Genomic DNA, 11,652 nt, shown 5'->3' on the forward strand with positions numbered 1-11,652 from the left:
AATTAATTCATAAAAATGAAAAAAACTTATATCTTAAAAAATCACATACATTTTCATTTGTCCTATAAAAAAACTTAAACATGCGGTCACCCCCCCCCCCCCCCCCCCATAAGAAAGTAATAAATAAACATCCTTAAATGGTATCAATTATTTTCTGGAAAATGTGGTCATAAAATACTCAGAATATCCTGACCCCTCGTCTGATTTGCTTTGGTTTCACGCCACCTAATCTAACCTCAAATCCTAAATCCGCCCCTTGGTCCATTCCATACCTGGGGCAGGCTCACAAACGACTTGCACCATTCAGCCTTCCTGATCTGATTATTTCAGGCCATATCTTGTTGAATTCATCTGTGCTACTCACTGCTGGCTGCTATAAGAACGAACTGAAAATATTATTAAAGAATACAGTCATCAGTTGAACATGTATGGCTCGTTCGTGGAGCTTCGAAACAGTGGTTAGTATACTAACAGGCCTAGGCCTATAATTCTGTTTATCTAATGGATCACTAAAATATAGGTAGTATAGTTATACGTGTTTCAGATTATCTGGAAAAGGGTTATCTTTAAAGCTGAAATAAATTAATAAGGTTATTTATAGTACGAGAAATGGTTTTAAATAACACAAGAATTCACGACCTTAGCTGGTATCTCTAGTATGTTCGTGGATTTTTAGGATGCATGGATGCGAGGTAAAAACATCTTCGTTTGGTCCAATATCCTAAATTGCAACATTTATAACATAATTATTGAAAACATTACAAAAATCCTTTTGATCAGACATATTTTTTTCTCCTTCGGTGAGATTAACAGGATGATATTTGCCGTCTTGTTTAGATAACAATGTCATGTTTAATGGTGGACCAAAAGACCCTGGAATCCTTGAGTGGTAGCTGCAATATTGTAGCTCAAAAGACTTTTTGACCGATAATGTTGTCGTCTTTAGGTATAGTAGGGCGGGTACGTTTATTCGTTCTACTTGAGTGGCTGTCTTTTAATGTTTGTAGCCAGAATTTTTTGTTTCTTATACATTGTACATTGTATATGTCCCAACTATGAGATGACAATTGCTTTCAGCTTTCATAATTTGTTTCCTCAGCAGGCGCTTCTTGGGGGGGGGGGGGGGGGGGGATCTTACCATTCATGGAGATGTACAAATAATAATAATAAAAAAATAAACCTTAGTTCACTTACGAATGTCACCTTAAAAAGAATTCTATTTCACCAAGCCAAATTTTGCTATATTCACAATATTTCTACAAATAAAAAAGACATCAAATTATTGGACAATAGACAATAGGAAGCATTCGTCTCCCGATCGATCTTCAGTTAAAAGTATTGTATGATTCTCGTGTACTGGTATTAGCAATTAGTATACTCAGTAGAAGTATGGGGTCACGGTGGGTCACGGAAATATATCAGCTTTATATAGCGTATAAATGGGCTGACCGAAGGGATCATCCAGACATTACGCATCGCCATTGTCCCTGTAGTTATCTGTGTGTTTTACATGTGTTCATTGTTTATTTTTGTGAACATTCGTTACCATCCTAATTAATATGCAATTGCATTTGTTTTTTCTTGACAAAGGGGTAAATCGCCTCGAAAATTCGACAATATTCTGTCCATGCTGTAAGAATTACTTCTTTGCCCATAATTGTTGTTTTGACCCTTTGTAATCTAAACGGTTGGGAATTCCGCCGACCAACAGGCAGCTCTGATCCAGAAATGGCGGTTCCATTGAAGCTGGTTGGTTGGTGCCAAGACATTTTACTATGATTGCGCTGGAGCTCAACGTGTACACGAGGATAAACATGATATCACCATTCACGTAAAACAGGTATAATACGTAAACGTGGTATCCTGCTATCGATGTGTTTTATTGGTACTTCCTGATAGCCATTTCCACAGGTAGACTGTCTTTTATTATACACCTGTACCAGTGCACCTGTGTACAGTATGTGTGTAGATATTTACGTTCGATCTATTTTCATGATATGATATACTTTTTTTTTAATTTGAGTTAATTGATCATATGTATTATAAGAATGGGCGTTGCTATTCCGGCCTCCCCTCATCAGTTCGTCACGATGAGTGTGGACGTATCACTATCAATGTTCGGTATCTAGTATGGGTGGGCAATGGGACCGATATTACACCAAATACTACATACCGTCATACAGTTATCAAGTACGGCATTGGATCGTTATTGTCCAAATATAGCTTATTGCAAATGTGTATGAAGTAATATTCTTTAAGTTGTCATACTAAAGGTTGTGCAGTTCCCGTTTCAGCTGTAATTATCCATTCAAATATCCAGCAGCGGAGGCCTCGCTCATGCATATTATATCGGGAAAAGACACGATGAATTTTAATTAGATGATGGTCAAGAATCTAGAGTAATGTTTTTCATAATGGGGCTCATGAAATTGGGCCATGAAAATGTTCATGAGCCACACGGTATTGGCCTATATGATCCCAACGTTGATCACTCTAGGAGTCCAATCCAACGGTTTGATTCAGTATATTAGAGTATTAAATATTAACCAAGTAATAGTTCTCTTTTTTAACAAATCCGTATCACTGTTTTCACTGAATGACTAATTAGGTTCAAACCAACCTAAAGCCTTTAAAATGTTTAAAAGACACAAGTAATGGATTGATATTAATCACCCTCGACATGAAACGTGTTACCTTTCTAAATTCTCAAATTAACGGGAACTGAAATATGTCCGCTAGATACGTGTATTCCTAAGTACTCTAGACCAAACGTATGTCTATCATCGTATCCAATACACAAAGTGCTAATAATAGAAACTCGCTTAGTGCATATATATGTAAATAAGCATTGTACACGTAAGTAAACTATGTGTCAAAACATACGCTACGTAATGTGTTGTTATAATTAGTGTAAATGCTGACTCGTATGAAATCGTCGTAAACACCAATACCAAGGCCATCTCACTCAAATTCAAATTCAAATTCTTTTATTTGCAGTAAGTTTTTCAACTTATTCAATCGTACATATATTACAACCTTTGAGCTAATTCGTCCAAATCAAATCATAATTTTTAGATTGCTAGAATCATATAGTGATAGTATGTTAAAGTGATTAAAGTTAAGTTATACTCAATGGGTGTACATTTGTCAGGAGGTACACAGATATATGCTTCAAATGATGGTAAAGTGGAATACAGAATTTGAATTACTGCATCTGTAGTTCAATTTGCCTAAGCAATATTCAATGTAATATTTACTATAATATCCAACATTTTAATCCACCCTCCGATTCTAAAAATAGTTGTTTTAACATAACGTTTCCAAACGACAACACTAGGTAATCTGGAGCTTGTTTGATACATAGTGAAAATTTACAATGAACACACGAAGAATATTTTTCAGTTACTATCAGCCTTGTTTAAAGCACAGAGTCCAATTCAATGAAAATGGATGTTGTCACACATTTTTTTTTGTATTTGGTGGATGGACAGATGAATATGTATAACAGTCATGTGATTTTCTTTCAGAAAATACGAGATTTGAAAAATTATTTTCAAATCTCGTATTTTCTCTGACATAACACATACACATGGTATTTAGTTAAAACTTATTTTAAGGATGCATTCTTCTGAGGTTTCGTTTTCTCGTTTCTACAAAGATCAAAGAAGTTATGAGATTTTCAAATACAATTTATCAATATTTGTAGCAAGTTGACAGATGCAAATTTTGTCAAAAAATTACATTTCTATTTTAGTAGATTTTTTACAGAGATTTTAAGAAATGGCCCATTTGGCGGCCATTTTGAAATAGTGTCTTTTTCGCTTTCAGTAGAGCCTGTTTTTTTTCCATTTTTACTGATGTTTTACTTAAATCATTAGTGCGCCAACATTTTTAGCTGTATTGAGCTAATTTTTTTCTGAAAATATTAACTAGGTTCGTGTTAATTAAAATATTGAGCATTAATGCGTGAAATGATACACTTTTGTCACTTTATTTTTACATTTATTGGTAATTTGAGCACATTTATTTTTTACTCTAAAATACTGAAAAATAACAAATATTCAAATGGGGCAAAAAAGTAAGCACATGGACGCGCCATTTTTTCTGCCTAATTTAGAAAGAACCCATTCCCTATTGATATGCAAAATATTAACAAAAGTTTAATACCATGACCTTTTCTATAAAGGGTTAAATTTGGCAAAAATGGCTGAACATGGTGTATTTTGTAGCACAAACTTAAGGGGTAGGAGTAGCATATGTTGTTATTATGAGAAAAAAAATTAGTCTTATCAATCAAGAAGACTACAGGATAATAAATTCTACAAAAAATCTATACACATCAAACATCTCATAAGGAAATTATGGCTTTAATTTCTTTTGTATATGGTCAAAACGGCAAAATACCAATAAGATCCAATATTTTGTCAACTAGGTATCTTTGATTGACAATAGCTCAAAAACGAGCACACGGACATATGTTTTTTTCTTCCATTTCTTTTATGGTATGAACTTCTATTTCTAAAAATCTATATGAAAAAGGTTAATACTAGACCCCCCCCCCCCCCGCCGTCGCGATATATATGCTTTATGTACATTTTTCATATATCAATAGATTTAATCCTTGTACACAGTGGGGTCGCTAAAAGGAAATTAACGAATACGCAAATTGGCCAAATTAGCGTGTGAGCGTCAAAGGCGCGAGATTTTGATGTTTTAAGGGTCTGGGGGTGATCCCCGGGAAAAATATTGTATTTTAGAATGGCTGAGATGAGATTTACAATGTATTTTGATGATTTTGCGAGCGCCCGAAAGCGCGAGATTTTGGTGTTTGGGGGGTCCGGGGGTCTCCCCCGAAAAAAAAAAAAAACACGATTTAGAATGGCTTAGATGAGTTTTACGATGCATTTTGATGAATTTGCGAGCACCCGAAAGCGCGAGAATTTGGTGTTAGGGGGGTCCGGGGGTCTCCCCCGAGAAAAAAATTACGATTTAGAATGGCTGAGATGAGTTTTACGATGTATTTTAATGATTATAAAGCGTTCTTAACATGGTAATTTTTCGATTTAAAGCTACCTGCATTGAGAAATGATAATTGTGTCGTCATAACATTATGCAACCCTACTCGATCTGAATATACCGGTGTGGCATTTTCATTTGTGACCCGTTTTCAAGTGTGACCTGTGGCACTATGTAATACATGGACTGGACTAAGACTTTTATCGATCCGTACCACAATACTATGTAACACTTATGGATATATGACAGAAATACATTTCAAATGTATAGTTTTTGGAGGGGAAATGGTAATTAAGTATGTGAGGGTCACATTTGAAAATGAGAGGAGTCTGTATATTGTGGGGTACACTTGAAAACGAGAGGATTCTATACATTGCTAGGGTCAGACTTGAAAACAGGAGGAGTCTGTATATTGTGGAGGTCACATTTGAAAACGGATGGAGTCTGTATATTGTCAGGATGACACTTGAATATGGAAGGGCAAATTCTTTATGTCACAGTTTCAAAGCATATACATTTGTTGATAAATTGGTCACACAAAAGACATATTTTTACACTGTAATGTTTGTTGTTATAAAGATAACTTCGATGGGATATGTGTATACATATCAAACACCTATCTCAATATTTCTTCTGTGTATTTTCAAATATGATCCTCAAATTTGTTTCATAAACGGCTCTCTGATGTGGTATCTTTATCATATTTTATTATTTACATGAGAGTTGGTCTATAGTATTAAAGTTTTATATGCTATCACAAACATTTTATAAGGAAATATAAGTCTTACATTATGTAAACACCATGTATTATTACATATATTGACTAAAATGTCCACATTTCCCATATTTACGTTGTAGTAATACACAATTTCGTCTGCTAGAGCTTTGCCAATCCATGTATTAAACTATGCCATTATTTTTGCCTTGCGCATGCGTAATACGCCATAGGTCACACTTGAAAACGGTCACAAATGAAAATGCCACACCGGCTTCACACCATCGGCACATTGTTGTGTGACATAAAAAATGAATTAATTGTCTCGCTAAGACATATAAACAAATTGATTTTTTAAGAGACATATTTTTTTAAATAGTACATAGAATCCCTTGATGGACATTTTTAGTCTAGTTCGTGTGTATTGAATTTTTACTATTTAAGGTTTGACATTATGTGCTTGAACGTTTTAGGAAATGCGCCGCGCAGCAGAAAATTTTCTAGAATGGAGTACGAAAAATGTGCAGGAGGACCCTTTTTTCTTTCAAATAAGCATTTTTACAAAATTTCAGTCGGCGAAAATGGGGGGGGGGGCAAAAAGACATGTTTGCCCCCCCCCCGTCCTAGGGAACGGGGGGGGGGGCAACTGCCCCCCCCCCCCCCCCGCTTCCTACGCCCCTGCATTAAAAAAAACCCGTCCGGGGGATGTTGCCTCGTGGCCTACATCCTGGAGTCTCTCTCTCAACTCCCTAGATTCCCTGTATATCTAATAACCAAACACCTACTCCGCCCCGCCCTTTGTACATATATTAAAAAGGCACGTTCGGCTAAAAATATCTAATTCCCATCCAACTTAAACCTTATGCTTTTCTGCGCTATCACGATGCAAGTCAGGGTCCGCCATGCTTATCTTGGATATCATCTCCCAAGACAGACTACGTGATACCGCGCAAGACAACACTGCTGCTTCTGAATATCACAGATATATACCTATCAATCTGTTGTTTGTTTTACTTTCCCATATGTGCTATAACAAATGTACTTTAAAGTTCTTGTTACATACTAAACCCATTTTGTTACATTTCTGAAAAAAAGTCACATAACTATTATATATAGTCATCAGTCCATCCTCCAAATACAAAAAATGTATGAAAACATCCATTTTCATTGAGTTGGCCCCTTGTGCTATAAAGTTATTGCTTTTAATTGACAGGTCATGATGGGTTCGCTGATTCTATCGTTTCCTGGATGGATAATTTGCTTTTGAAATACGTGATAAGGAAGTGCTTCGTGAAGCTGAGGGATACTATATCACTGTGTTATATCTGTGGAGATCTGTACAAGAACAATGCATTGGACGAAAAGGATTTCATAGAATTTCTCGAATCCAAAGACGCTACTCCACGTTCTACTGAACTGTTTTTACTAAAAACTTTACCGAAACAATGTACATTCGAAACATTCCGCGAGATCATTTCAATTCACTACGATTTTTTATTGGAAGACATTGACAAATGTAGGCAGGAATACAGAGCCCCCGAGAGACCAGTTCTGAACAAGATTGAAACTAAGGCACGATTGATAGCTGTCAAACAATACTACGACATCAAACGTAAACACTGGAATGGAAATATAGAAGATTTTGAAACTTTTCTCGGAGACACAAATAAAACTTACGAAGCTCGTATTGAAAGCATCAGACATTGGAACAAGCTACATTCAAAAGATGACCTAACTCTCCTCAATGACGAGTTAACAATGATTGCCGATATGTATTTCAAATCAATGATATTGAAGTGGCGACATGAAATAGGGAAAACTAATCCGACACTAGCTCGAATGAAAGAATTAAGGTCAATACTTCAGGACATTATTCCTAAGACTTCTGTTCCGCAGCTGTACACGATGTCCATATGTGGTCAGTATGCATTAGCAATGCGTGCTGTTGGCGATATAGACGAAGCATCACGAAATATTTACGTTGCCAAGCAGTTATCGGCGGAAATACCAAACTGTCGCGAGAAACTTAGCATCCTTTCTACGGAATCCAACACCGAATGGGAAAGAAGTGCACGCAAGGGTCTGATAGATGGCACAGAGAAGGAACGACTTATTGGTTTAGTGAAGGAAAGTAGAATTGCCAACCGCGAACTGAATAGCAATAAATCCCAAACGGAGTGCCAAGATGAATTGAGGGCAGCAGCGGACTTTGACAATGCTACAATTATTGTAGAAGCTTTAATAAGAGTTGGTATCGATGACAAAGGAAGAAATCTCGCGGAGGTAGATGTGACAAAAACAGATTTACAGGAGGCAAAACGTTGCTTTGACCACATTGAACAAAAACGCCACTGGCATATATTATCAGACAGGTGGAAGATCATATACTTTCTTGCGAAGGGGAAGGTGTCTCATCTTCTTAATATAACAAGTGATGCGGAAGAGTTCATTGTATGCGCACGCCAACATGCTGCCAAAGTACCATACCTAGCAGAAATTAAACAAAATGCAGATACATTTAAATTATGAGAATTTAAGAATCTTAAATGAATGTCCATTCCATGTGAGATTTTATAAAACGAGTCTGGAGAACTTAACAAGGCTTCCAAAAATTAAAACTTCGAGACAAGTTTTATGAAATCTCATATGAAACGAATACAAAAAGATATTTTTAATCATATAACTACAACTAGGCCTACCTACATCTCGATGAATCTCACAAAATGTATTGTGAAAATCCAGCGAAGGCCGCCATTTTGTCCCGGCGACCTCGCGACCTCGAAATCCTAATGTCATTTTTTCGTTTTTGTCATGACGTTACAATAAATTTTCTGTCGATGAAAATCGCTCAAGTCATATTACTCAAGTGACATACGCAAAAAAATAACACGGGCATCACTGGATATCAGGCGGATTATGTGATATAATAGGGTACAAGTTACAAAGTGATATGTTATACTGTAAATTAGTCCGAATGATTCTGACTATCTATCCGCTTTTTAACCCGCCCACGTCAGTATATAAAAAGCGGATAGATAGTCAGAATCATTCGGACTAACTGTAAATCTACTGATTTTTGCGTGCTATTAAATTTCGGGTATTACGTGAGCGATAAGATACGTACCATGAAAATGTGATTATAACAGGGAAATCAGGACTCTTAATCGAGAAAATGTGATTATAACAGGGAAATCAGGACTCTTAATCGAGAAAATGTGATTATAACAGGGAAATCAGGACTCTTAATCGAGAAAATGTTATTAGAACAGGGAAATCAGGACTCTTAATCGAGAAAATGTTATTAGAACAGGGAAATCAGGACTCTTAATCGAGAAAATGTGATTATAACAGGGAAATCAGTACTCTTAATCGAGAAAATGTTATTAGAACAGGGAAATCAGTACTCTTAATCGAGAAAATGTTATTATAACAGGGAAATCAGGACTCTTAATCGAGAAAATGTGATTATAACAGGGAAATCAGGACTCTTAATCGAGAAAATGTTATTAGAACAGGGAAATCAGGACTCTTAATCGAGAAAATGTTATTAGAACAGGTAAAGTGAAATAATTTAAGTTTAGTAATTCTAAACATGATTCATTAAAAAGAGATTCATTTTTTTGCAAATGATGGCAAACCTGTAAATATTCTTGCTACTTATCTTTGTGCCCTTTCTAACTTGTCTGAATCAATTGCGAAACAACCATCCCAAACTTCACAAACATATTCTAAAATCGGTAGTATAAATGACTTATAAATCTGTAAAAGGGTATCACGCTTTAGCATATATTTAAGTTTACGCAATACATTTATTTTCTTCATAACATATTTGGCATTTGAATTAAGAGTTACCCCAAGGTGTCTATGAAATTGACTAAAATTTAGAAAGTTACCATCAAAAATCAAAACTAAATCTGCACCAATGTCATTAAAGTTTGAACTGAAGAGCACTTCAGTCTTATTGGAATTAAAAGATACAAACCATCTTTTTGCCCACCTATTTATCTTTTCTGAATCGCTGTTAAGTGCATATTCAATGTCTCAGTGTGATGATGAGGATTTTGATAGAGCTGTATCGTCAAATGAAGCTGAGTAACGGATATATCCAAGTATATTTATATCTCTTACTGTCGCCATATTAACTGAGTAATCAAATTTAGGAAAGTCAAGAGCTAGTTACTTTTGTAATTTTATCCGGTGAAATACTCCGGTACATTGTATATACCGATTGCATTTTCCGGTAATGTTTCTCATAAAATACCTGTTAGTTTTCCTGTGATATTTGATTACTATGAATTATCATGAACAGAATGATCAGATGTATGATAACTAACGATAGAAGTAAAACAACATATTACTTAAGATAACAAAGGTTTTACTTATTTTTGGTATAAAATTTATTTCAATAATGTTTTTTTATTTCAAATCAAACAAGTTGCATCTGTAATGTTATTACTCAAGTATAGCAAATCATTGCTTTAATGCCCGAGTTTCCACACTTTTACCGGTAATCCTTTTCTTAACTCAAAAAAGGGAAGCTTAGTTTCCCTAACATATCTTCAAACAACGTAGTTGGATCGAGTAATTAAAACAAATTTACTATATGATACAAAAAAAACCAAAAAACAAAAAACTAGCTGCAGAAATGAGATTGATCACTTTAAACAGCTCTAAGTGTAAATAAGGCCATTACAATTGTCCATAAATCTTGTCTTTTTAAACAGTGTAATGCTAACTACGTATACACATTTATTTTGTTATTGTGCGAGGGTTTTGAAATAATAGAAGCTCATTTAGGAACACTATTACTTTAACCAAACAGGCGATTTTCCCGAAGTTGATGTAAGAAATTTAAGAAAGACAACATAAATTATGATCTGCTGCAATTAATGGAGACAAAACCATGGCACTATCAATGATTCCACAGGCAGATTGTATAAAGACTAATAGAACAATTAATGGCTTTCAATAACATTATTATCTACTCAGACAATATAAAATACCAAATGAAAAAGCCAGTTTGCAAAGAAAAAATTACAATAATAAAACGATATCATACAAAAATGGGTACAAAGCAAACTAATGCATAGAAACAATGGTACAAAACTGCTAATAAAATACAACAATTTCTTTCATACCTACGGTGTAAAACTGGCTGTTATAGGGCAATACACTCATGTCGCCTGAGGCTGTAATGCATGGCTACCTATGCAATAAAGCCTCGTGACGTCACGGCGTCAACAAAATTTCTATTTCCTCGGTAAAATTTTGACATTTTTTTCACAAATTTGACTGGTTTTACTATAAAAGATGCAAACAACGGAATTTGTATTGAAAATATCATGTAATTTTTCATGTATGGAAAATTGACTTTCAGTCGTGGATTTCTTTGAATTTCTTTCAAAATGGCGGGATATTATAGTTGTAAAATTGCAATAAAACGTTAAGGTATGAAAGAAAAATACTCTTTCATAAGTGGATATGAAGGATAGGGATATTCTACCCGAGGGTCACAAAATGTAGTAAAACCCGAGGCTTGCCGAGGGTGTTGCAACATTTTGTGATCCCGAGGGTAGAATATCCCTATCCTTCATATGAAATAGTCTTATACGATTGCATTACATTATATGTTAAATGAAAGTTCAAATCATTTGATTCTTTTTTTCATCCCGGCAATATCTACTGGTCCAAGTTATCGTTTGTGACTCCAAGTGCCATAAATGAAGGTCTATGATATTTATTTGAAAAACGAGTTTTACACTGTAAAACTCTAAACCGAACCTGCTGATCCAAGTTACTTTTTTACAAAAACAAAAAAATCATGACATGTAACAAAGTAAACAAAAAAGGCATCCAAGTACAAAAACTGTCTTCTTTTATGGTGCTTCCATAACCACAGCTATCATATGTATGACAAAAAG

At 35.1% G+C, this 11,652-nt stretch overlaps 1 protein-coding gene across 1 annotated transcript; it reads left to right on the forward strand.

Annotated features, from left to right (window-relative positions):
• The first annotated feature begins 1,695 nt into the window (after positions 1-1,695).
• Positions 1,696-8,723, forward strand: LOC138322747 (uncharacterized). Its single transcript, XM_069266831.1, has 2 exons — positions 1,696-1,840; positions 6,945-8,723. The coding sequence occupies exon 2, from the start codon at positions 6,980-6,982 to the stop codon at positions 8,258-8,260; it is 1,281 nt and encodes a 426-aa protein (XP_069122932.1). The 5' UTR covers positions 1,696-1,840; positions 6,945-6,979; the 3' UTR covers positions 8,261-8,723.
• The last annotated feature ends 2,929 nt before the right edge of the window (positions 8,724-11,652 follow it).

The sequence above is a fragment of the Argopecten irradians genome, chromosome 5, assembly GCF_041381155.1.
Source record: "Argopecten irradians isolate NY chromosome 5, Ai_NY, whole genome shotgun sequence".
In the NCBI taxonomy this organism is placed as follows: domain Eukaryota; kingdom Metazoa; phylum Mollusca; class Bivalvia; order Pectinida; family Pectinidae; genus Argopecten; species Argopecten irradians.

Coding starts and splice junctions, on each gene's coding strand:
- LOC138322747 (XM_069266831.1), top strand. CDS start 6,980: ATGGATAATTTGCTTTTGAAATACGTGATAAGGAAGTGCTTCGTGAAG.